At 49.6% G+C, this 26,995-nt stretch overlaps 1 protein-coding gene across 2 annotated transcripts in view; it reads right to left on the reverse strand.

Annotated features, from left to right (window-relative positions):
- XPO1 (exportin 1) overlaps positions 1 to 26,995 on the reverse strand; it is a 717,353-nt gene that overhangs the window by 24,463 nt on the left and 665,895 nt on the right. For both annotated transcript variants that reach the window (XM_069234402.1, XM_069234401.1), the window contains exons 23-24: positions 17,903 to 18,062; positions 17,727 to 17,823 (exon numbers count right to left, since the gene is read on the reverse strand). In XM_069234402.1, the coding sequence (XP_069090503.1) occupies positions 17,727 to 17,823; positions 17,903 to 18,062 (257 nt within the window). The remainder of the gene's footprint in view (positions 1 to 17,726; positions 17,824 to 17,902; positions 18,063 to 26,995) is intronic.

Here is a 26,995-nt window from a genome sequence, read left to right on the forward strand (position 1 = left end):
CCGAAAGCGTGTTTAATCGATCCCAACGCTAAATATCGGATCAAGTGTGGTCAGAAACACATTTAAAAATGATACGGATGTTGAAGGAAAAGAGAGAGAAGTTCAGATAGTACTGAACCGAGATCTTCCTGAGCGAGAGAGAACACATCGGAACCAGACGGCAGAAAGAAAACAAACAAAGGACTCGATGCTCATGTGCACTATCACCGAGAGGAGGAGTCACTCGAGCTCGTGACTCGAAAAAGCTTCTTCAAAGAAAAATACCTTGTAACACTCCGAGCCCAACACTAGATAGTGGAATATGCACAGCATGTGCATCTGCATCTACACATGCCATTAAACATTAGTAAACACAAGGAAGATTGGCCACCTTAACTGGGACCATCCCTAGGGTGCCCAGAGCTAAGGTAAGACCCCTCCTGACAGTATCTTCCATCTTGTTTTGGAGCGTATTAACCAATAAGGTTAGGAATGTGCCCCCTCCCCAAAGGGAGTCGGCACTGGAAGGGTGTAGACACCCTCTGGGTCAGTGGCCATTGGCTATTGCCATATGACCCTCCGTAACACCCCTAAATCTAGTCTTTAGGGGAACCCCTGAACCGTGCTCTTCAGATTCCTGGAGACCTTAAAGAATGAGTGAAGAGCTGCACCAGCAGAGAAGACTACAGAAGACAACTGACTTGGCCCCTGCCCAACCGGTCTGTCTGCAGCTTCAAGACTCCTGATACAGAAAGGAGAGGCATCCTGCAGGACCAGCAACCTCTACAAACCCCCAGAGGACTGCCAGCCTACCCAAGAACCAAGATCTCTAGAGGACAGTGGCCCTGTCTGTAGGAGACTGGCTTAATTTATGGTGTACACCTATGATGTGGCACCCTATACTGAGTACAAGCAACCCTTAGTGATAGTGAGTAGGTGTCCAGATAGCAAAAAGCTCTGTAAGGGTAGCTGAGGCAAGAAACTAAAGCCTATCCAGGAAGAGTGTTAAGCACTTGAAATACCACAGCAGTCAGACAGTAACTCACAAGAAAGAGCCATACAAGTGTTGCAAAAATAAAGGATTCTTTATTACAGCACTACTTCTAAACTAGCATTAGTATATCTACCTTTGGAGATTTCTACACACAATATATTCACAAAATAACCATCAGAAACTGCATAAAAATACACAGGACCCTCGGGAGGGCCAAACCATTACTAAAGAAGTTTATTGTGAAACACTGACCCCAACCAAGATAAATAAGGTAGTCAGGGAGGGGCTGGGGGTAGATAGAAACCCCAGAGTTTAGCCTCTAAGTATGTCCACAGTGACCAGGTGCAAGGTAATTACCAACCCAAACGTCCCATAGGCTAACACAAAGTTGTGGTTGGAGCTTGTGGGATTCAGGACCCTTCCCAGTGGACCCCAAGGAAATCAACACAAGATGAAGGATTGCGAGTGTTCCCACTCCACGATACCCAGAAGACAGGAGTACCTACACCAGGGACCAAGATGCAGAGGGGAGAATGAACTCTGAAGTCAGTGGATGCCTCGAATTGTCCAGCTGCTGTCAAAACCTATGGACCAGGCCAGTGGATCCCAGGGACAGATTCCAGACGTGGAGGACCTGCAAAGGAATGGGACAGAGTCCAGCACCCTTGGAGGTGCCCACCCTCTAGGAGGTGAAGGTGTTGCTAGTCAATAGAAAAATTCCAGCTGCAGGGTCCTGGAGCTACAGAATAAGCCAGGAGTCGCCTATGAGCTGTCCATAGGCGGTCACCGGATTGCAGGAGGGTCAGTAACCTGCCAGGTCACCAACAAGCACTGGCAAATGCAAGCACGAACTGAAGAAATATTTGCAACGTTATGGGGACCAGCAAGATCCAAGAGAATCTACCCTTGAGAGGGGAGTCGGGGCTACACATGAAGGCAAGCGTAAGTCGACTGAGCTCCCACGAGTGAGCCACAGGCGATTGAGACAGGGAGTCACAAGGAGGCCTTACCAGCACAATAAAACAGAAGTTGCAGGAAAGACGCTGATCTTCGAGTTGTAGAGTGCCAAGGCCAGGGCTTCTTAGCACCTGAAGATCTCCTGGAGGAAGTGCCAACAGGCCTTGGCATGAGCAACAATTGGGGTGCACAGGAGTTCCAGTCCAGCAGCAGGAGCCCACAATCTTTCAAGTTGGTCAGAAGACGAGCAGGGCCAGAGGAAGCCATAGACTCACATTCTGTGAAACAGTCTTCAGATGTCCGTGGGACAGAAAACCCCCACCAGCCTGTCGACGTTTTCTTGAGGTGTCTGCGGATGCAGGGGAGTGGCTCCTTCAATTCAAGGGAGATTCCTTTGTGCTCCCTGGTGCAAACAGTCATTGTGACCCTGGTGGATGCACAGCTTTGGATGTTGAAGAATTCTTGCAGGATCCAGAGAAACAATGTTGCAATGGGAGCCTTCTCACCAGAAGCAGACGTGTTTTGTTTCCAAAGCAGACCAGCAGCGGTTCCAGAGACCAGGAGCAGATGTCTTGCAGAGAGTTACTTGGAGAGTCTTGCTCGATGAATCTGAGGACCCACCCAAGGAGGAGCCCTTAAGTAACCCTAAAAGGGGGTTGGTCACTCTTAAGTGACCCACCTATCGGGGTGGGGGGTGGGTAAGGGCATCTACCTGGCCTAACTAGTCAGATGCTACCATTGGCCTCTGCCTACCTTGTTTCCAAGATGGCAGATTCAAGGAGCCACCTGGCAGAGCTCTGTGCACCTCCCTAGGGGAGGAGCTGGACAGGGGGGTGGTCATTCCTCTGTCCTTTGTGTAGTTTTGCACCAGAGCAGGAACTGGGGGTTCCTCAACTGGTGCAAACCAGATTATGCACGAAGGGCACCAAATGTGCCCTTCAAAGCAGTCGGGTAGTGCTCAAAGGCCACCCCAGCCCTTAGACACCTAATACACAGGAGGAGGCGGTGGTCACACCTATCCCTTGCAGGCAATCCTTTGTTCTGCCTCTTCGGCTTGAGCCTGGTTCTCCGGCATGAGGGCAGAACAGTGTCTGGGGTCAGCAGTAGCGTGGGTTAGGAGCTAGACCCCGTAAGGTTGCACAGGCAGAATTGGGGGATCCTCAAAGAGACATGCACCCTGCCCTTGGGCTGAAGGCCCTACAAGAGGGATGACTTATGTCTAAGTGCAGTGGTCAGGTTTGGTGGTGAAAAGGTACATGCACCATGTAGGAAGTTGGCTCTGTATGTGCTATTTCAAAGTAAGGAATAGCATGCACAGAGTCCAAGGGTTCCCCTTAGAGGTAAAATAGTGGTAAAAAGAGATAATACTAATGCTCTATTTTGTGGTAGTGTGGTCGAGCAGTAGGCTTATCTAAGGAGTAGTGTTAAGCATTTGTTGTACATACACATAGACAATAAATGAGGTACACACACTCAGACAAATCCAGCCAATAGGTTTTTGTATAGAAAAATATCTTTTCTTAGTTTATTTTAAGAACCACAGGTTCAAATTCTACATGTAATATCTCATTCGAAAGGTATTGCAGGTAAGTACTTTAGGAACTTCAAATCATCAAAATTGCATGTATACTTTTCAAGTTATTCACAAATAGCTGTTTTAAAAGTGGACACAGTGCAATTTTCACAGTTCCTAGGGGAGGTAAGTATTTGTTAGGTTAACCAGGTAAGTAAGACACTTACAGGGCTTAGTTCTTGGTCCAAGGTAGCCCACCGTTGGGGGTTCAGAGCAACCCCAAAGTCACCACACCAGCAGCTCAGGGCCGGTCAGGTGCAGAGTTCAAAGTGGTGCCCAAAACACATAGGCTAGAATGGAGAGAAGGGGGTGCCCCGGTTCCGGTCTGCTTGCAGGTAAGTACCCGCGTCTTCGGAGGGCAGACCAGGGGGGTTTTGTAGGGCACCGGGGGGGACACAAGCCCACACAGAAATTTCACCCTCAGCGGCGCGGGGGCGGCCGGGTGCAGTGTAGAAACAAGCGTCGGGTTCGCAAATGGAAGTCAATGGGAGATCTCGGGATCTCTTCAGCGCTGCAGGTAGGCAAGGGGGGGGTTCCTCGGGGAAACCTCCACTTGGGCAAGGGAGAGGGACTCCTGGGGCTCACTTCTCCAGTGAAAGTCCGGTCCTTCAGGTCCTGGGGGCTGCGGGTGCAGGGTCTCTCCCAGGTGTCGGGATTTTGGATTCCAAGAGTCGCGGTCAGGGGAAGCCTCGGGATTCCCTCTGCAGGCGGCGCTGTGGGGGCTCAGGGGGGACAGGTTTTGGTACTCACAGTATCAGAGTAGTCCTGGGGTCCCTCCTGAGGTGTCGGATCTCCACCAGCCGAGTCGGGGTCGCCGGGTGCAGTGTTGCAAGTCTCACGCTTCTTGCGGGGAGCTTGCAGGGTTCTTTAAAGCTGCTGGAAACAAAGTTGCAGCTTTTCTTGGAGCAGGTCCGCTGTCCTCGGGAGTTTGTCTTTTCGAAGCAGGGGCAGTCCTCAGAGGATGTCGAGGTCGCTGGTCCCTTTGGAAGGCGTCGCTGGAGCAGGATCTTTGGAAGGCAGGAGACAGACCGGTGAGTTTCTGGAGCCAAGGCAGTTGTCGTCTTCTGGTCTTCCGCTGCAGGGGTTTTCAGCTAGGCAGTCCTCCTTCTTGTAGTTGCAGGAATCTAATTTTCTAGGGTTCAGGGTAGCCCTTAAATACTAAATTTAAGGGCGTGTTTAGGTCTGGGGGGTTAGTAGCCAATGGCTACTAGCCCTGAGGGTGGGTACACCCTCTTTGTGCCTCCTCCCAAGGGGAGGGGGTCACAATCCTAACCCTATTGGGGGAATCCTCCATCTGCAAGATGGAGGATTTCTAAAAGTCAGAGTCACCTCAGCTCAGGACACCTTAGGGGCTGTCCTGACTGGCCAGTGACTCCTCCTTGTTTTTCTCATTATTTTCTCCGGCCTTGCCGCCAAAAGTGGGGCCTGGCCGGAGGGGGCGGGCAACTCCACTAGCTGGAGTGTCCTGCTGGGTTGGCACAAAGGAGGTGAGCCTTTGAGGCTCACCGCCAGGTGTGACAATTCCTGCCTGGGGGAGGTGTTAGCATCTCCACCCAGTGCAGGCTTTGTTACTGGCCTCAGAGTGACAAAGGCACTCTCCCCATGGGGCCAGCAACATGTCTCGGTTTGTTGCAGGCTGCTAAAACTAGTCAGCCTACACAGATAGTCGGTTAAGTTTCAGGGGGCACCTCTAAGGTGCCCTCTGGGGTGTATTTTACAATAAAATGTACACTGGCATCAGTGTGCATTTATTGTGCTGAGAAGTTTGATACCAAATTTCCCAGTTTTCAGTGTAGCCATTATGGTGCTGTGGAGTTCGTGTTTGACAGACTCCCAGACCATATACTCTTATGGCTACCCTGCACTTACAATGTCTAAGGTTTGGCTTAGACACTGTAGGGGTACCATGCTCATGCACTGGTACCCACACCTATGGTATAGTGCACCCTGCCTTAGGGCTGTAAGGCCTGCTAGAGGGGTGTCTTACCTATACTGCATAGGCAGTGAGAGGCTGGCATGGCACCCTGAGGGGAGTGCCATGTCGACTTACTCATTTTGTTCTCACTAGCACCCACAGGCTTGTAAGCAGTGTGTCTGTGCTGAGTGAGGGGTCTCTAGGGTGGCATAAGACATGCTGCAGCCCTTAGAGACCTTCCTTGGCATCAGGGCCCTTGGTACTAGAAGTACCAGTTACAAGGGACTTATCTGAATGCCAGGGTGTGCCAATTGTGGATACAATGGTACATTTTAGGTGAAGGAACACTGGTGCTGGGGCCTGGTTAGCAGGGTCCCAGCACTCTTCTCAGTCAAGTCAGCATCAGTATCAGGCAAAAAGTGGGGGGTAACTGCAACAGGGAGCCATTTCTTTACACAAGCCCCCCCCAGCCCACAGGCCAGGAGACTCAGCCCAAGCTGGGAGAGTCTTCCTAGTCTGTCAGGCGAGGAAGAGTAGGAGCGAGGAAGAGTAGGAGAAATAGGCTGGTTAGTTGCAGGGCCTACTCTGCCTTACATCCTTCTGTTCAGGTCATTCCCTTTGGGGAACTGACCTACTTCCACAGTGATAGGACCTAGTCTGAATTGCCTCTTGTCTGCCTCTTCAATGTCTCCACCCATTCTTTCTATCTTGGTCTTAGAGGTATCCACCTCTGCTAACCTTATCTTGGCCAGGGTTACCCCTAGCTTACCCAGAGAGGTTACCCAGAGCTGGAGTAACCCCACCATGACCAATAGGGTCAGGGGGCCTAACTTGCTATTTGGCATGGGGTCAGACCACCATGCTAAGGATAGTGCAGCCATAAAGGCTAACACCCAGCAGAGGCCACTGACAGCTGTCAGTGCCCAGAACCACACCTTTAGCTCTTCACCTAAAAGGGAAGGGGCTACGTTACAGGCTTCTTTGGGTTCAGGTTGCCTGTCTGCTGTATTGGAGTGGGGGGTTACCACATCTTGTAGTAAACACCCTTCTTCCACTCTTTCTTCTGTTAGCTGAGGAGCCACCCACTCAGGTTTAACAGTTGCCTGACTAGCCAGGACTTCTTGTGGGTCAGGTTGGACTTTATCAGGGCCATTTTTGGAGTTCTCCCCTACTGGAGCAGAATCTCCTTGGCTTGCTGTAACCTTGGCTAAAGGTTGTCCACCCTTCCTACTCTGTTTTCTTTTCTTCTTCTTCTGGGGTCTGCTTGCATTTACTGCAGAGGCAGGACTTCCAGAATCCTTGGGAGAGGACTGGCACTGGACCAGTTCCTCTCTTGAGCTCTGACTAACCTCTGGGTAGTCATTTCCAAGGAGACAATCAAGGGGGAGGTCTGTACTGACTACTACCCTTCTCCAGCTAAGAGTGCCACCCACTTCTATGGGCACTAAAGCCACAGGCCTCTTAGTGACCCTGTCTAGGCTAACTCTTACCCTGGCAGTCTCACCTGGGATGTACTGGTTTGAGAGCACCAGCCTGTCATGCACAATAGTGTGACTGGCACAAGTGTCTCTCAGGGCAGTGGTTGGGATTCCATTCACCAGTAGGTGGTGGAAGTGTCTACTTCCCTCTGGAATCTCCAACTCACCTGTTGGGCCCTGTTTCCAGTTGAAGGCTAGGAAGACCTCCTCATCTGAGGAGTCATCTCCCATGGCTACACTGGTTACCCCAGGAATTTTGTTCTGGGGTTTGTTTTTGGGACAAGAAGTGTCCTTGGTGTGGTGCCCAGACTGTTTACAGTTGTGGCACCATGCCTTAGTGGCATCCCAGTTCTGACCCTGGTACCCACCTTTGTTTTGGGTTGTGTCCTGGGGCCCACCCACCTGTTCTGGTTTTTGGGGGCCTACAGAGGACTCTTTTTCTTTGTTTCTAGTGTTACCCACTTTCTCCTGGGGAGTTTTTGTAACCCCTTTCTTTTGGTCACCCCCAGTGGAAGTTTTGGTTACCCTAGTCTTGACCCAGTGGTCTGCCTTCTTTCCCAATTCTTGGGGAGAAATTGGACCTAGGTCTACCAGATACTGATGCAACTTTTCATTGAAGCAGTTACTTAAAATGTGTTCTTTCATAAACAAATTATAAAGCCCAACATAGTCACACACTTCATTTCCAGTTAACCAACCATCTAGTGTTTTTACTGAGTAGTCTACAAAATCAACCCAGGTCTGGCTCGAGGATTTTTGAGCCCCCCTGAATCTAATTCTATACTCCTCAGTGGAGAATCCAAAGCCCTCAATCAGGGTACCCTTCATGAGGTCATAGGATTCTGCATCTTTTCCAGAGAGTGTGAGGAGTCTATCCCTACACTTTCTAGTGAACATTTCCCAAAGGAGAGCACCCCAGTGAGATCTGTTCACTTTTCTGGTTACACAAGCCCTCTCAAAAGCTGTGAACCATTTGGTGATGTCATCACCATCTTCATATTTTGTTACAATCCCTTTGGGGATTTTTAGGATGTCAGGAGAATCTCTGACCCTATTTAAGTTGCTGCCACCATTGATGGGACCTAGGCCCATCTCTTTTCTTTCCCTTTCTATGGCTAGGAGCTGCTTTTCCAAAGCCAATCTTTTGACCATCCTGGCTAACAGGGGGTCATCCTCACTGAGAGCATCCTCAGTGATTTCAGAAATGCTGGACCCTCCTGTGAGGGAAGCAACATTTCTGACTATCATTTTTGGAGACAGGGCTTGAGAGGCCCTGGTCTCCCTATTTAGGACTGGAAGGGGGGAATTGCCCTCCAAGTCACTAATTTCTTCCTCTGTGAAGTCATCCTCAGAGGGGTTGGCTTTTTCAAACTCTGCCAACAGCTCCTGGAGCTGAATTTTGGTAGGTCTGGAGCCAATGGTTATTTTCTTTATATTACAGAGAGACCTTAGCTCCCTCATCTTAAGATGGAGGTAAGGTGTGGTGTCGAGTTCCACCACATTCATCTCTGTATCAGACATTATTTTGCTAAAAGTTGGAAGACTTTTTAAAGAATCTAAAACTGTTTCTAGAATCTAATTTCAAACCTTTAACAAACTTTTAAACTCTAAAAGACAATGCTAAACAGGGACTTAACACACAAGGCCCTAGCAGGACTTTTAAGAATTTAGAAAAATTTCAAATTGCAAAAATGAATTTCTAATGACAATTTTGGAATTTGTCGTGTGATCAGGTATTGGCTGAGTAGTCCAGCAAATGCAAAGTCTTGTATCCCACCGCTGATCCACCAATGTAGGAAGTTGGCTCTGTATGTGCTATTTCAAAGTAAGGAATAGCATGCACAGAGTCCAAGGGTTCCCCTTAGAGGTAAAATAGTGGTAAAAAGAGATAATACTAATGCTCTATTTTGTGGTAGTGTGGTCGAGCAGTAGGCTTATCTAAGGAGTAGTGTTAAGCATTTGTTGTACATACACATAGACAATAAATGAGGTACACACACTCAGAGACAAATCCAGCCAATAGGTTTTTGTATAGAAAAATATCTTTTCTTAGTTTATTTTAAGAACCACAGGTTCAAATTCTACATGTAATATCTCATTCGAAAGGTATTGCAGGTAAGTACTTTAGGAACTTCAAATCATCAAAATTGCATGTATACTTTTCAAGTTATTCACAAATAGCTGTTTTAAAAGTGGACACTTAGTGCAATTTTCACAGTTCCTAGGGGAGGTAAGTATTTGTTAGGTTAACCAGGTAAGTAAGACACTTACAGGGCTTAGTTCTTGGTCCAAGGTAGCCCACCGTTGGGGGTTCAGAGCAACCCCAAAGTCACCACACCAGCAGCTCAGGGCCGGTCAGGTGCAGAGTTCAAAGTGGTGCCCAAAACACATAGGCTAGAATGGAGAGAAGGGGGTGCCCCGGTTCCGGTCTGCTTGCAGGTAAGTACCCGCGTCTTCGGAGGGCAGACCAGGGGGGTTTTGTAGGGCACCGGGGGGGACACAAGCCCACACAGAAATTTCACCCTCAGCGGTGCGGGGGCGGCCGGGTGCAGTGTAGAAACAAGCGTCGGGTTCGTAATGGAAGTCAATGGGAGATCTCGGGATCTCTTCAGCGCTGCAGGTAGGCAAGGGGGGGGTTCCTCAGGGAAACCTCCACTTGGGCAAGGGAGAGGGACTCCTGGGGGTCACTTCTCCAGTGAAAGTCCGGTCCTTCAGGTCCTGGGGGCTGCGGGTGCAGGGTCTCTCCCAGGTGTCGGGATTTTGGATTCCAAGAGTCGCGGTCAGGGGAAGCCTCGGGATTCCCTCTGCAGGCGGCGCTGTGGGGTCTCAGGGGGGACAGGTTTTGGTACTCACAGTATCAGAGTAGTCCTGGGGTCCCTCCTGAGGTGTCGGATCTCCACCAGCCGAGTCGGGGTCGCCGGGTGCAGTGTTGCAAGTCTCACGCTTCTTGCGGGGAGCTTGCAGGGTTCTTTAAAGCTGCTGGAAACAAAGTTGCAGCTTTTCTTGGAGCAGGTCCGCTGTCCTCGGGAGTTTCTTGTCTTTTCGAAGCAGGGGCAGTCCTCAGAGGATGTCGAGGTCGCTGGTCCCTTTGGAAGGCGTCGCTGGAGCAGGATCTTTGGAAGGCAGGAGACAGGCCGGTGAGTTTCTGGAGCCAAGGCAGTTGTCGTCTTCTGGTCTTCCGCTGCAGGGGTTTTCAGCTAGGCAGTCCTTCTTCTTGTAGTTGCAGGAATCTAATTTTCTAGGGTTCAGGGTAGCCGTTAAATACTAAATTTAAGGGCGTGTTTAGGTCTGGGGGGTTAGTAGCCAATGGCTACTAGCCCTGAGGGTGGGTACACCCTCTTTGTGCCTCCTCCCAAGGGGAGGGGGTCACAATCCTAACCCTATTGGGGGAATCCTCCATCTGCAAGATGGAGGATTTCTAAAAGTCAGAGTCACCTCAGCTCAGGACACCTTAGGGGCTGTCCTGACTGGCCAGTGACTCCTCCTTGTTTTTCTCATTATTTTCTCCGGCCTTGCAGCCAAAAGTGGGGCCTGGCCGGAGGGGGCGGGCAACTCCACTAACTGGAGTGTCCTGCTGGGTTGGCACAAAGGAGGTGAGCCTTTGAGGCTCACCGCCAGGTGTGACAATTCCTGCCTGGGGGAGGTGTTAGCATCTCCACCCAGTGCAGGCTTTGTTACTGGCCTCAGAGTGACAAAGGCACTCTCCCCATGGGGCCAGCAACATGTCTCGGTTTGTGGCAGGCTGCTAAAACTAGTCAGCCTACACAGATAGTCGGTTAAGTTTCAGGGGGCACCTCTAAGGTGCCCTCTGGGGTGTATTTTACAATAAAATGTACACTGGCATCAGTGTGCATTTATTGTGCTGAGAAGTTTGATACCAAACTTCCCAGTTTTCAGTGTAGCCATTATGGTGCTGTGGAGTTCGTGTTTGACAGGCTCCCAGACCATATACTCTTATGGCTACCCTGCACTTACAATGTCTAAGGTTTTGTTTAGACACTGTAGGGGTACCATGCTCATGCACTGGTACCCTCACCTATGGTATAGTGCACCCTGCCTTAGGGCTGTAAGGCCTGCTAGAGGGGTGTCTTACCTATACTGCATAGGCAGTGGGAGGCTGGCATGGCACCCTGAGGGGAGTGCCATGTCGACTTACTCATTTTGTTCTCACTAGCACCCACAGGCTTGTAAGCAGTGTGTCTGTGCTGAGTGAGGGGTCTCTAGGGTGGCATAAGACATGCTGCAGCCCTTAGAGACCTTCCTTGGCATCAGGGCCCTTGGTACTAGAAGTACCAGTTACAAGGGACTTATCTGAATGCCAGGGTGTGCCAATTGTGGATACAATGGTACATTTTAGGTGAAGGAACACTGGTGCTGGGGCCTGGTTAGCAGGGTCCCAGCACTCTTCTCAGTCAAGTCAGCATCAGTATCAGGCAAAAAGTGGGGGGTAACTGCAACAGGGAGCCATTTCTTTACACACCATTTCACACAGGCTGCAGTGACAGGCCTGCAGACAGTTTGCATGCGTTCAAATGGAGGGCAAAATATATGCTGGTGTACCAATGGTGTACCAATGCCCTGGGTACGTAAGTACCCTATACTAGGTACTTACATGGGTGCACCAGTATGCCAATTATGGGTGTAAAAAGTTACCAGCAACTAAATTTAGGGGAGAGAACACAGTCTAAACACACTGACATCAGGGAAGAAGGGGGTTAACTATGCTAGAAAGATGGCACTTTCCTTACATCCCTGTCCTGGGATCCGTGGGCCTGGTTCATGGCTGGGCCTCGAACCCCACTGTCTTGGGCGTAGGGGCTGCCTTGTTTAACTTCTTCTCAGGGGGCTGGGATTTCAAGAGTTTTTGGTGGGCTTCGTACCTTCCCGATTTGTTTGCTCTGCTTTCTTCGCCAAATTCTTCACTGCATGTTTGTCTGCGTTCCCCCATCGAGGATTTTTATGCCTGATCCCCAGTGGGCTGATTTCACACCTCCAGACTGTTCGTTATCGCTGGAGAGGCCTAGGTCCTTCAGGGACAGTTCTCGTTTTTGGCTGAACATTGCTGCATAATACTCCTGTAGGAAGCTGGCTCTATATACACTATATCAAAATGAGAGTGTGCAGAGTCAAGGGGTTCCCGAGAGGCTTAAGAGGTTAAAGTAGATAATACTAATGCTCTCTTTTGTGGTAGTGTAAACAAGCAGTTAGGCTTATTGGGGGAGGGGGAGGGGTACTGCAAAGCATTTGTTGTACATACACAGGCACTAAATGAAGCACACACTCAATAACTGTAGGGAAATGCCTCTGATGGCATGGTTACCCCCTAATGTTTTGCCTTTTGTTAATGCCAGTTATGATAAGTGTGCTGTGACCCTGCTAACCAGGCCACAGCACCAGTGTACTTTCCCTAAACTGTACCTTTGTCTTCACATTTGGCACAGCCCTGGGACACAGATAAGTCCCTTGCAAATGGTACCCCTGGTACCAAGGGCCCTGTGGCCAGGGAAGGTCTCTAAGGGCTGCAGCATGAATTATGTCACCCTGGGGACCCCTCACTCAGCACATGCACACTGCCTCACTGCTTGTTTGTGCTGGTGGGGAGAAAAAGACTAAGTGGACATGTGTAAGGAAATGCCTCCTTGGCATGGTTACCCCCTGACTTTTTGCCTTTGCTGATGCTAAGTTTTGATTTGAAAGTGTGCTGAGGCCTGCTAACCAGGCCCCAGCACCAGTGTTCTTTCTCTAAACTGTACCTTTGTCTCCACAATTGGCACAACCCTGGCACTCAGGTAAGTCCCTTGTAACTGGTACTCCTGGTACCAAGGGCCCTGATGCCAGGGAAGGTCTCTAAGGGCTGCAGCATATCTTATGTCACCCTGGGGACCCCTCACTCAGCACAGACACACTGCTTGCCAGCTTGAGTGTGCTGGTGAGGACAAAACGAGTAAGTCGACATGGCACTCCCCTCAGGGTGCCATGCCAACCTCACACTGCCTATGCAGTATAGATAAGTCACCCCTCTAGCAGGCCTTACAGCCCTAAGGCAGGGTGCACTATACCATAGGTGAGGGCACCAGTGCATGAGCACTGTGCCCCTACAGTGTCTAAGCCAAACCTTAGACATTGTAAGTGCAGGGTAGCCATAAGAGTATATGGTCTGGGAGTCTGTTTTACACGAACTCCACAGCACCATAATGGCTACACTGAAAACTGGGAAGTTTGGTATCAAACTTCTCAGCACAATAAATGCACACTGATGCCAGTGTACATTTTATTGTAACATACACCCCAGTGGGCACCTTAGAGGTGCCCCCTGAAACATTAACCAACTACCCGTGTAGGCTGACTAGTTTTAGCAGCCTGCCACACTCGAGACATGTTGCTGGCCACATGGGCAGAGTGCCTTTGTCACTCTGTGGCTAGTAACAAAGCCTGTACTGGGTGGAGATGCTTATCACCACCCCCTTGCAGGAACTAACACCTGGCGGTGAGCCTCAAAGGCTCACCCCCTTCATTACAGCACCCCAGGGCATTCCAGCTAGTGGAGTTGCCCGCCCCCTCCGGCCACGGCCCCACTTTTGGCGGCAAGGCCGGAGGAGATAATGAGAAAAACAAGGAGTTGTCACTGGCCAGTCAGGACAGCCCCTAAGGCAACCTTAGCTGAGGTGACTGACTTTTAGAAATCCTCCATCTTGCAGATGGAGGATTCCCCCAATAGGGAATTGAATGTGACCCCCTCCCCTTGGGAGGAGGCACAAAGAGGGTGTAGCCACCCTCAGGGCTAGTAGCCATTGGCTACTGCCCTCCCAGACCTAAACACACCCCTAAATTCTTTATTTAGGGGCTCCCCAGAACCTAGGAACTCAGATTCCTGCAACCTAAGAAGAAGAGGACTGCTAAGCTGAAAAACCCTGCAGAGAAGACGGAGACACACTGCTTTGGCCCCAGCTCTACCGGCCTGTCTCCCCCTTCTAAAGACACTGCTCCAGCGACGCTTTCCCCAGGGACCAGCGACCTCTGAATCCTCAGAGGACTGCCCTGCTCTAGAAGGACAAAGAACTCCCGAGGACAGCGGCTCTGTTCACTCAAGACTGCAACTTTGTTACAAGGGAGCAACTTTAAAACAACTTGCGTTTCCCGCCGGAAGCGTGAGACTTGCTACTCTGCACCCGATGCCTCTGGCTCGACTTGTGGAGAACAAACACTTCAGGGAGGACTCCCCGGCAAATGCAAGACCATGAGTAGCCAGAGTTGCCCCCTCTGAGCCCCCACAACGACGCCTACAGAGGGAATCCCGAGGCTCCCCCTGACTGCGACTGCCTGCTCCTCAGATCCCAACGCCAGGACCTGAAGGATCCGAACACCAGTGCAGGAGTGACCCCCAGGAGGCCCTCTCCCTTGCCCAGGTGGTGGCTACCCCGAGGAACCCCCCCCATCCCCCTTTGCCTGCATCGCTGAAGAGACCCCTTGGTCTCCCATTGATTTCAATTACAAACCAGACACGTGTTTGCACACTGCACCCGGCCGCCCCTGTGCTTCTGAGGGTGTACTTTCTGTGCTAACTTGTGTCCCCCCCCCCGGTGCCCTACAAAACCCCCCTGGTCTGCCCTCCGAAGACGCGGGTACTTACCTGCTGGCAGACTGGAACCGGGGCACCCCCTTCTCCATTGAAGCCTATGTGTTTTGGGCACCACTTTGACCTCTGCACCTGACCGGCCCTGAGCTGCTGGTGTGGTAACTTTGGGGTTGCTCTGAACCCCCAACGGTGGGCTACCTTGGACCCAAACTTGAACCCTGTAGGTGGTTTACTTACCTGCAAAAACTAAAACTCTTACTCCCCCTAGGAACTGTTGAAAATTGCACTGTGTCTAGTTTTAAAATAGCTATACGTGATTTATGTGAAAACTGTATATGCTATTTTGCTAATTCAAAGTTCCTAAAGTACCTACCTGCAATACCTTTCATTTGAAATATTACATGTAAATCTTGAAACTGTGGTTCTTAAAATAAATTAAGAAAATATATTTTTCTATACAAAAACCTATTGGCCTGAAATTGTCTGAGTGTGTGTTCCTCATTTATTGCTTGTGTCTGTACAACAAATGCTTAACACTACTCCTTTGATAAGCCTACTGCTCGACCACACTACCACAAAATAGAGCATTAGTATTATCTTTTTGCCACTATCTTACCTCTAAGGGGAACCCTTGGACTCTGTGCATACTATTCCTTACTTTGAAATAGTGCATAGAGCCAACTTCCTACAACATGGCACTCCCCTCAGAGTGCCATGCCCACAACCCACTGCCTGTGGCATAGGTAAGTCACCCCTCTAGCAGGCCTTACAGCCCTAGGGCAGGGTGCACTATACCACAGGTGAGGGCATAGCTGTATGAGCACTATGCCACTGCAGTGTCTAAGCAAAACCTTAGACATTTTAAGTGCAGGGTAGCCATAAAGAGTATACGGTCTGGGAGTCTGTCAAACACAGCTGAGGGCACAGGGGGGCATCTCGGGCCAGCCACCGACTGGGCAAGGGTGAGGGCCGCCTGCTGGTCACTGCTGCACTGGTGGTCAATTTCTCATGGGCCTGGGGGCTGCGGTGCAATGCTTCTCCAGGCATCTGGTATCTTCGTCCCGGGTAGTCGCAGTCAAGGGGATCTTCAGGATTCCCTCTGCAGGTGTCTTCATGGTGGTGCAGAGAGGTCAGACCAGGGTGGACACGTCTGAGTCGCCTGGGGATCCTCTCTAGGTCATTGGTTTCTCTGGACACGGGCCAGGAGCGTCGGGGGCAGAGCAGTTGGGACTCACGCTTCTGGAGGGGAGGTGAGAGTCGCTTTAAAGATGGTTTCATCTTTCTTTGGTTGGACAGGTCCGCTGTCCACGGGAGTTCTTGATCCTTCATAGGCACAGGGCAGTCCTTTGAGTCGGCAGAAGTCACTGGGTCCCCAGGATGCGTCGCTGGTGCAGGTTCTCTGAAGTAGAAGACAGGCCGGTAAGCTGGGGCCAAAGCAGTTGTCCTCTTCCTTCTTCTCTGCAGGGGTTTTCCAGTTAAGCAGTCTTCCTTCTTACTTGGTCATCAGGGATCTGATTTCCTGGGTTCAGGGTCACCCCTAAATACTAAATTTAGGGGTGTGTTAGGGCTGGAGGGCAGTAGCCAATGGCTACTGTCCATGAGGGGGGGCTACATCCTCCTTGTGCCTCTTCCCTTTGGGGGAGTGAAGGGTGGAAGCACACTCCTATTCCTATTGGGCTAAATCCTCCAAAACAAGATGGAGGATTATCTAAGGAAGGGGCTCACTTCAGCTCTGGTCACCTTAGGAGTTCCTTGTTTCTTTCATTATCGCCCCGGACTTGCTGCCAAAAGTGGGGTATGTGCCCGGGGGCAGGCATCTCCACTAGCTGGAGTGCCCTGGGGTGCTGACACACCAGGCTTGAGCCTTTGAGGCTCACTGCCAAGTGTTACAGTTCCTGCAGGAGGAGGTGTTAAGCACCTCCATCCAGGACAGGCTTTGTTCCTGATCAGAGTGCACAAAGACACTCACCCCAAGTGGGCAGAAACATGCATGGAAGTGGCAGGCTGGCAGAGAACGGTCAGCCTAGCACTAGCAGTTGCGCTGGCATGTAGGGGGCATCTCCAAAATGCCCTCTGTGTGCATTTCTCAATAAATCCCGCACTGGCATCAGTGTAGGTTTATTGTGCTGAGATGTTTAATACCAAACTTCCCAGTATTCAGTGTAGCGGTTATGGAGTTCGTTTCTGACAAACTCCCAGACCATATACTCTTTATGGCTACCCTGCACTTACAATGTCTAATTTGCTTAGACACTGTAGGGGCATAGTGTTCATGCAGCTGTGCTCTCACCTGTGGTATAGTGCACCCTGTCTTGGGGCTGTAAGGCCTGCTAGAGGGGTGACTTACCTATGCTGCAGACAATCGGTTGTGGGCATGGTACCCTGAGGGGAGTGCCATTTCGACTGTCTTTTCTCCACCAGCACACAAACAAGCTGTGAGGTAGTTTATGGGCCGAGTGAGGGGTCCTCAGGGTTGCATAATACATGCTGCAGCCCTTACTGACCTTCCCTGGCCAATTTTGGAGACAAAGGTAGAGTTTTAGGGAAAGAACACTAGTGCTGGGGCGTGGTTAGAAGGATCCCAGCACACACTGTCAAGTCAGCATCAATATCAGACAAAAAGTGGGAGGGTAAACCATGTCAAAAGGGGCACTTTCCTACAGCTCTTCTCTCAGTTTTTGGCAAGCTTTTAGAGTCTTCGGCACGGCAGGCCTCAGTCCTCATCCCCGTGGTCTCTCGGCTGGCAAAGGTTGCAGACTTTGTGCGGAACGCGTGGTGGCAGTTTTGCAAAACGTAAGGGATTTTCTCCATGACTCCTACCTTGCTTCATTCTCTAGCCACGTGGAGAAATGGGGGAGTGTTTCATTTCTCGCTCGCTCTCCTCCATCTATCTTTTGATGATCTTTGATAACTCTGGTTTTATTTTGGATTCTTCCACATTGTTTGTAAAAACTTTGGAGCTTCTAATTATGCTTCCAGATTCAACAGGGGTGAAAAGAATCTGAAGATGGTTACCACGCAAATGAGCTTCCGAGGCAACGTCTGACGTCACACAGGGGACGGACCAAGCACCAAATGGAGGACTTGATTGCGGAATAATGAACAGAATATGAATCCAGAAAAACATTGTTGCAAAGCCATCACTACCCATAAAGAGATTTATTTATGCAGTCTAATCAGCCAAAAGGAGTGGATATTGTCAATTTGAGTGATCAATTATCAACCTTTCCTCTTTTATATTCGAACATTCTTACCTTAATTTGTACAAGGAAATCCCTTAGGTGTTCCTTAAAAGCTGGAATATCTTGATTTAAACTGAAGAGTCCTGTTACAAACAGCTTAACCTGGGCACTAAAATAAAAGACAACATTTAGAGCAATATACCAGACTATTTAATTAGCTTGATCTGCACATCAAACAGAATACTTACTCTTGAAGGTGTGGAAATGCAGACTTAAGCAGATTGGCAACATACTCCTGAACAAAAAGTTGATTATTTAGTGGATTTCCAGGATTTAATTGTGCATTTATCTTTCCTTCCTCCACCAAGTTGAACATGTAAGCAAGTATTGACGCGTGCATTGTCAAACCTGCAAGTGAACAAAGTTATAAATAAGTTGGTACTGAACGCACCAGAAAGCTGTAGGCTCTCTTTCTTAGTTTTCATTATTTTTGGTTGTCTCTAAAAACAAAAACATAGGAAATAACTTGCATTCAAAAAACAAGTCACCAATCTTTTGCAAGAAAATACTATTTTTACCTAATTTTAATCTCTAGGTGATTCGAGAGATCAGCCCCACTCCCTTAATCTGCTCCTTTATCACTGTTAGTTTTTGCACATCGAGGGGAAGGTCAGCCTTCCTCAGCAGATTCTCAATGGTGGATTAAAAGTTTACTTATTTTTTCTCTTCTTTACAAGGGTATGGCACTATGCTAATTAGTCTGTCTCTGATAAAAGCCTTGTAAATACCCCAAACAATGCGCAAGGGGCAGAGCCACAGTTTAACTGGAAAAAATCCCTAGTCTCTTGCTTCAAATGATCCATGACCTGCTTATCTTAAAGCAATACCTGACTAACCCTTCATCTTGGGGAGACAGGATTAATCTAAGCTAAAGTGTAAACGTACTGCTGAATGGTCAGAGAGATGTTTTGAGATAAGTCCTACTCTTAAGATTTCTGCTTAGTTTTATGCCTATTAAAATGAAGTCAATTCTAGAATGTCTGTACTTTTTAATATGAACAGTAAACTGCAAGAAGCCGGCTCTCTATATAGTGTACTAAAATGAAGTCCCCTTTGCAGAGAGCCAAGTGGATCCCCAAAGATGTGCGGAGGTAGAAATAGATGTAAGAGGCTGGCCCTCTATGTAGTGTGCAAACTAGGCATACTGTGCAGGAGGTCCAGGCAACTACACAGTTTCCAGAGGCAAAAAGCAGATCACCTAGTGCTTCAATTTTTGAGGTAGCTGGTCGAGCAGTTAGGCTAATCCAGGAGATGTGCTAAGGATTAGTTGTACTCACAGTATCAATCATGCACCACACACACAATGAATAACCCAAGACCTAATTTCTAAAAATGAGGCTCTGGGAGAGCTGTTTTTTCTGTAGTCCGAAATGCACTGACCAGTACCTGGGGTATTGGCACAACTCTGCTACAGGAGGGTGCAGTGCCATCAAAGTTGGCACACTTGTAGGTCTCGTCCGGGCTGTCGGTGTGTCGTCAGGTCCAGCTGAAGCTTCCGGCTGGTCGGTGAAGTGACCCTCACTAGTTTTGCTAGTTTCATTTGGTTCTTGAGTGGTGCCTCCACTCAGGAGGGAGATCTTGAGCTATTTGCGAAGCCTGGAGGTCCTCTGAGTCTTGAGGTCGGTCCAGTGGTCAAGCTCCTCCGCAGTGGCGATTGTCGGGACTCTTGCAGCAAGCAGGGGTCTTGGAGCCTCTTCTGGTGCAGCAGGTCCTCTGTTCTTGTGCTGTGGGGTTCTTTGGTGCGGTTTTCTTTTCTTCCTGATGAATCTGATTTCTTGGTCTAGGGTAGCCCACTAAATACTGAATTTAGTGGGCGTTTTAGGGGGAACCTAGTAGTGTCCAATGGGACACTTATCCTTGGGTGGCTACACCCACTACAGTGACCACTTCCTGTGGGAAGGCTCACTGCCATAAACCTCATTGCCTATTTTCCTGCCGTCCGATATGTAGGAAAATGAAATGGAGGGTCCACTTTGACTGCAAGCCCCTAGGGGTGGTGCATGCTCAGTGAAACCCTCTCCTCCTACCCTCTGTGAGGTTTCCTGCCTTTGCTCCCACCAAAAGCGGGGTTTGGCAAAGGGGGGGGTTATCTGCTGCTAGCAGCAGGCCTGGGGGCTTGAGTTTCAAGGGCAGTAGCCCTTTGAAGCACACCGCCAGGGGAATGCACATTCCTGAGGGAGGGGGTGTTAGCTCCTCCACACAGGAAGGCCATTGTCTTACAAGCCAGAGAGACATGGCTCTCCCCAAAGGTTTGTATATTGGCTGTCTGGAGGTGGCATGCTGGATGGAACCAGTCAGCAACCATACCAGTTAAGTTAGAGGTGCCACCTGCAAAACCTAAGGTGATCCCTGGGTACATTTAGGGATATATCCAATACTGGTACCAGTTTGGATTTATCATCTTAAGTTGTTTGATACCACACAACCCATGGTGCAGAGTGGCCATCATGTAGCTGGGGAACTCGTGTTCGACAAGTGTCCAGCACATGCATGTAAAATGGCTGCTCTGTTACTTCACTATGTCCCAGGTTTGGCAAGGACACAGTGGGGCATGCTGCTCATGCAACTATGCCTTCAAATTAGTATTGCGCACTCTGCCTTAGGACTGGAAGGCCTGCTAGAGGGGAGACTTACCCATAACATATGCAGTTCAGGGTGGACAGGGCACACAGGCAGTGTGCCATGTCTAATGTCTTTTTAGGTTTGCCCCAGAACACTCAGCCTGCAATAGCAGTGCTGGATGCTGGGCCTTATAGGGTGACACAATCAGTGCTGCTGTCCTCAGGGGCCAACCCCTAGTACCCCATGCCCTGGGCAGAGACATACAGTGATATTTAAGAGTATCTAATTGTGCCAAGCATGACAACAGATTTAGGGCAAGAGCTCTAGCCCAGGAAACTTGGTTAGCAGGGGCTCTGGGCACCATGCAAAAAGAGGTCTCCTCTCACAATAGGTATACAGCTCTATTTGTGGAAGTATGGGTGAGTAGCTAGGCTCATCAAGCAGTCGTGTTAAGCATTTTTTGTAATCCGGCATTAAATGAGACGCACATAAAGATAGATCAATTTAGAAAACTAACAGTTGCTTTTATATATGCTGTAGGAAGTTGGCTCTGTATGCACTATTTCAAAGTAAGGAATAGTATGCACAGAGTCCAAGGGTTCCCCTTAGAGGTAAGATAGTGGCAAAAATAGATAATTCTAATGCTCTATTTTGTGGTAGTGTGGTCGAGGAGTAGGCTTATCAACGGAGTAGTGTTAAGCATTTGTTGTACACACAGGCAATAAACGAGGAACACACTCAGACAATTCCAGGCCAATAGGTTTTTTGTATGGAAAAATATATTTTCTTAGTTTATTTTAAGAACCACAGGTTCAAGATTTACAAGTAATACTTCAAATGAAAGGTATTTCAAGTAGGTACTTTAGGAACTTTGAATTAGCAAAATAGCATATACAGATTTCACATAAATGACATATAGCTATTTTAAAACTAGACAGTGCAATTTTCAACAGTTCCTGGGGGAGTGAAGCGTTTGTTAGTTTTTGCAGGAAAGTAAACCACCTACGGGGTTCAAGTTTGGGTCCAAGGTAGCCCACCGTTGGGGGTTCAGAGCAACCCCAAAGTTACCACACCAGCAGCTCAGGGCCAGTCAGGTGCAGAGGTCAAAGTGGTGCCCAAAACGCATAGGCTTCAATGGAGAAGAGGGTGCCCCGGTTCCAGTCTGCCAGCAGGTAAGTACCTGCGTCTTCGGAGGGCAGACCAGGGGGGGTTTTGTAGGGCACAGGGGGGGTTAGTAGCCAATGGCTACTAGCCCCGAGGGTGGCTACACCCTCTTTGTGCCTCCTCCCTGAGGGGAGGGGGGCACATCCCTAATCCTACTGGGGGAATCCTCCATCTGAAAGATGGAGGATTTCTAAAAGTCAGTCACCTCAGGACACCTTAGGGGCTGTCCTGACTGGCCAGTGACGACTCCTTGTTTTTCTCATCATCTCCTCCGGCCTTGCCGCCAAAAGTGGGGCTGTGGCCGGAGGGGGCGGGCAACTCCACTAGCTGGAGCACCCTGGGGTGCTGTAACAAAGGGGGAGAGCCTTTGAGGCTCACCGCCAGGTGTTACAGTTCCTGCAGGGGGAGGTGATAAGCATCTCCACCCAGTACAGGCTTTGTTACTAGCCACAGAGTGACAAAGGCACTCTCCCCATGTGGCCAGCAACATGTCTGGTGTGTGGCAGGCTGCTAAAACCAGTCAGCGTACACGGGTAGTCTTAAGGTTTCAGGGGACACCTCTAAGGTGCCCTCTGGGGTGTATGTTACAATAAAATGTACACTGGCATCAGTGTGCATTTATTGTGCTGAGAAGTTTGATACCAAACTTCAGTTTTCAGTGTAGCCATTATGGTGCTGTGGAGTTCGTGCATGACAGACTCCCAGACCATGTACTCTTACGGCTACCCTGCACTTACAATGTCTAAGGTTTTGCTTAGACACTGTAGGGGCACAGTGCTCATGCACTTATGCCCTCACCTATGGTATAGTGCACCCTGCCTTAGGGCTATAAGGCCTGCTAGAGGGGTGACTTACCTATGCCACAGGCAGTGTGAGGTTGGCATGGCACCCTGAGGGGAGTGCCATGTCGACTTAGTCGTTTTATCCCCACTAGCACACACAAGCTGGCAAGCAGTGTGTCTGTGCTGAGTGAGTGGTCCCCAGGGTGGCATAAGACATGCTGCAGCCCTTAGAGACCTTCCCTGGCATCAGGGCCCTTGGTACCAGGGGTACCAGTTACAAAGGACTAACCTGGATGCCATGGTGTGCCAATTGTGGAAACAAAAGTACAGGTTAGGGAAAGAACACTGGTGCTGGGGCCTGGTTAGCAGGCCTCAGCACACTTTCAATTCAAAACTTAGCATCAGCAAAGGCAAAAAGTCAGGGGGTAACCATGCTGAGGAGGCATTTCCTTACACATGCTTTAAACCAAAGAACTTTGTTATAAGGTATACAGTTTTTAATTGAAAAATTCTTAGCCATTTCAGAAATCAATAGTGCAATTTCCAGAGTCTTCAATGTTACACTATGGAGGGAAATAAAGATGCAGTTTCACCGTTAAGCACACAACTTACGGTCCCAGTCTTCAGGGCTTTAGGCTAACGCCAGGCAAGGTTTAGACTGGTATCCATGGTGCAGCCACAGCAGCACGGTGACAGCTGGGTGCAGAGATAAAAACTGAGGTTGGTGCCTTATGTTAGTCAACAGAGGTAAGGGGAGTTGAAGCGCTGCTCACAAGTAAGTCACCACCAAACTTACACCCACAGCATCACAGGGGCGGCCAAGTGCAAAATGCCATCACAGCGTTGGGCGTCCAATGTTTTTCAATGGAGGAGATGGCTTCCAGAAACTGACTGTAGGAAAGTTCCCCTATTTGTAGCATGGTTACCCCCACTTTTTGCCTACTGTCAGTGTATTTTGGACTATGTTCACTGGGATCCAGCGAACCAGGACCACAGTGTCTCCCCTAAATTTGGTTGTTACTAACTTTAAGCATCCCAGAATTGGCATACTGGTGCCCCCATGCAAGTCCCTAGTGTATGATATACTTATGTTGCCACAGGGCATTGGGGCACCAGGGGTTCTCCATGGGCTGCAGCATGTATTATGCCACCCAAGGGAGCAAATGCAAAATGTGTCTGCAGGCCTGCCATTGCAGCCTGTGTGAAAACGTGCATGCAACCTTTTACTACAGGTCACTGTAAGTCACCCCTATGGCAGGCCCTCCTAGCCCAGAGGACAGGGTGAAAGTATCTGTGTGAGGGCACCCCTGCATGAGCAGAGGTGCACCCACAAACTCCAGCTCTATTTTCCTGGACTTCACGATGCTACACAATGGTAACTCCGAACCTGGGCATGTTTGGTATCAAACATGTCAGAATCATAACCCAATCAAAAAGAATACATTGGGGCACACTGATGTGGTAGTTAGTCTCAGGAAAGTGCAGGGACAGGCTCCTGACACTGAATGAGGCAGATTCTAAATCCTATGACATCATGACTTAAGGCTTTGGAATTACAACTGAAGAGTGAAGGATAAAGTTCGGGGAGGATCAAAAAACCCAGAACCAGACCTAGGTAGACTTTATGTATTATTCAGTAAAGATGCTGGCTGGCTGGTTAGCTGGAAACAAGGTACAAGCTTTTGATGGGCTGTACAACCTGGTCATGAAAGTGCATCTGCTTAGTAATTGTTTCAATGATAAGCCACATCAATATCTCGTAGACCTAGGTCTGCTTTCCCCTCCCGAATTGGAGAGGAAGGAAGACCACTGGGTCAAAACAGGGGTGTAAGGAAATGCCTCCTTGGCATGGTTACCCCCTGACCTGTTTTGTCTTTGCTGATGCTAAGTTATGACTTGAAAGTGTGCTGGGACCCTGCAAACCAGGCCCCAGCACCAGAGTTCTTTCCCTAAACTGTACTTTTGTCTCCACAATTGGCACAACCATGCCACTCAGGTAAGTCCCTTGTAACTGGTACCCCTGGGCTGCAGCATGTCTTATGCCACCCTAGGGACCCCTCACTCAGCACATGGACACTGCTTCACAGCTTGTGTGTGCTGGTGGGGAGAAAATGACTCCACAGTTCCATAATGGCTACACTGAAAACTGGGAAGTTTGGTATCAAACTTCTCAACACAATAAAAGCACACTGATGCCAGTGTGCAATTTATTGTAAAATACACCCAGAGGGCATCTTAGAGATGCCCCCTGAAAACATACCCGTCTTCCAGTGTAGGCGGACTAGTTTTGCCAGCCTGCCACACACCAGACATGTTGCTGGCCCCATATCGGGGGGGGGGGGGAGGAGTGCCTTTGTCACACTGTGGCCAGGAACAAAGCCTTTACTGGGTGGAGGTGCTTATCACCTCCCCCTGCAGGAACTGTAACACCTGGCGGTGAGCCTCAAAGGCTCACCCCCTTTGCTACAGCGCCACAGGACATCCCAGCTAGTGTAGATGCCCGCCCCTCCGGCCACTGCCCCCACTTTTGGCAGCAAGTCTGGAGAAGATGAGAAAAACAAGGAGGAGTCACCCACCAGTCAGGACAGCCCCTAAGGTGTCCTGAGCTGAAGGTGACCCTTACTTTTAGCAATCCTCCATCTTGTGGATGGAGGATTCCCCCAATTGGATTAGGGATGTGCCCCCCTCCCCACAGGAGGCAAAAAGAGGGTGTAGCCACCCTCAAGGACAGTAGCCATTGGCTACTGCCCTCCCAGACCTAAACACACCCCTAAATTCAGTATTTAGCCCCCCCCCCCAGAACCTAGGAAACTAGATTCCTGCAACCTTAACAAGAAGGACAGCTGACCTGAAGCCCTGCAGTGAAGACTGAGACGACAACTGCTTTGGCCCCAGCCCTACCGGCCCGTCTCCCAACTTTGAAGAAAACTGCAACAGCGACGCATCCCACAGGGTCCAGCGACCTCTGAAGCCTCAGAGGACTGCCCTGCAACCAAGAAACTCCCGTGAACAGCAGCCCTGTTCAACAATCTGCAACTTTCTTGCAACAAAGAACAACTTTAAAGGCTTCACGTTTCCTGCTGAAAGCGTGAGACTTTTCACTCTGCACCCGACGCCACCGGCTCGACCTGGGGAAAACCAACACCTCAGGGAGGACTCCCCAGCGACTGCAAGCCAGTGAGTAGCCAGAGACGACCCCCCTGAGCCCCCACAGCAACACCTGCAGAGGAAATCCAGAGGCTCCCCTGACCGCGACTGCCTGTAACAAGGGACCCGACGCCTGTGCCTGGAACCAACACTGCACCCGCAGCCCCCAGGACCTGAAGGAACCGAACTCCAGTGCAGGAGCAACCCCCAGGTGACCCTCTGCCTAGCCCAGGTGGTGGCTATCCCGAGGAGCCCACCCCGTACCTGCCTGCATCGTGGAAGAGACCTCTGGGTCTCCCCATTGCTTCCTATACAAAACCCGACGCCTGTTTCCACTCTGCACCCGACCGCCCCTGTGCCGCTGATGGTGAACTTTCTGTGCCTGCTTTTGTCCCCCCCAGGTGCCCTACAAAACCCCCCTGGTCTGCCCCCGAGGACGCGGGTACTTACCTGCTGGCAGACTGGGACCGGGGCACCCCTGTTCTCCATTGGGCACCTCTGCATCTGACTGGCCCTGAGCTGCTGGTATGGTAACTTTGGGGTTGCCTTGATCCCCAACGGTGGGCTACCTTGGACCCAACTTTGAACCCTGTAAGTGTTTTACTTACCTCTGAACTTAACCTTTACTTACCTCCCCCAGGAACTGTGGATTTTTGCACTGTGTCCACTTTTAAAATAGCTTATTGCCATGTGTGCCAAAACTGTACATGCTATTGTGATTATTTAAAGTTCCTAAAGTACCTAAGTGAAATACCTTTCATTTGAAGTATTACTTGTAAATCCTGAACCTGTGGTTCTTAAAATAAACTAAGAAAATATGTTTTTCTATATGAAAACCTATTGGCCTGGAGTAAGTCTGGGTGTGTGTTCCTCATTTATTCCCTGTGTGTGTACAACAAATGCTTAACACTACCCTCTGATAAGCCTACTGCTCTACCACACTACCACACAATAGAGCATTAGAATTATCTCTTTTTGCCACTATCTTACCTCTAAGGGGAACCCTTGGACTCTGTGCACACTATTTCTTACTTTGAAATAGTATATACAGAGCCAAATTCCTACAGAGAGGTCTCTCCCAGCCTTCTTTTACAAGTGCTAGTGGTCCCCTTTTAGGATGGCCAAACAGAAGCTCAAAGGGGGAAACCCTACTCCCTTCTGTGGCACCTCTCTGTAGGCTAAAATCAGGCATCGCAGGAGGACATCCCACCTCCTTAAGGAGGACAAAAGGTGTTTAGGGAGCCCCATGATCATGCTGTTCAATGTCTTGTTAAAAGAGAGGTCCTGTTTCCTTTGCTGTACAGAGGCTGGGTCCCCCCCCCCCCCCCCCCCCAAGTCCTCTTACCTTTTCTCTTGCTAGGTTGTGCCATTAATTCGAGGCTCCTACACTTTTTCCCCCCTCTGCTCCGTGCTCTTGTTTTTACACTCACCAGTTCAGGGATACCCAGCGTGGTTGCATGGGGTTTGAGTTCTACCTCAGCCCATGCTGAGGACTACAAACCATTCCCTAGCAAACAATGTACTGGGATTGCAGATGAGACCACTACCTGTTCCAGGCCAGTAACTCCTCCCCATTCTAAAGTCACCATTGCCATGGGATAGACCTTAGTTTCATAGTCCGCATTG

Source organism: Pleurodeles waltl, chromosome 5 (genome assembly GCF_031143425.1).
Source record: "Pleurodeles waltl isolate 20211129_DDA chromosome 5, aPleWal1.hap1.20221129, whole genome shotgun sequence".
NCBI classification, from domain to species: Eukaryota; Metazoa; Chordata; class Amphibia; order Caudata; family Salamandridae; genus Pleurodeles; species Pleurodeles waltl.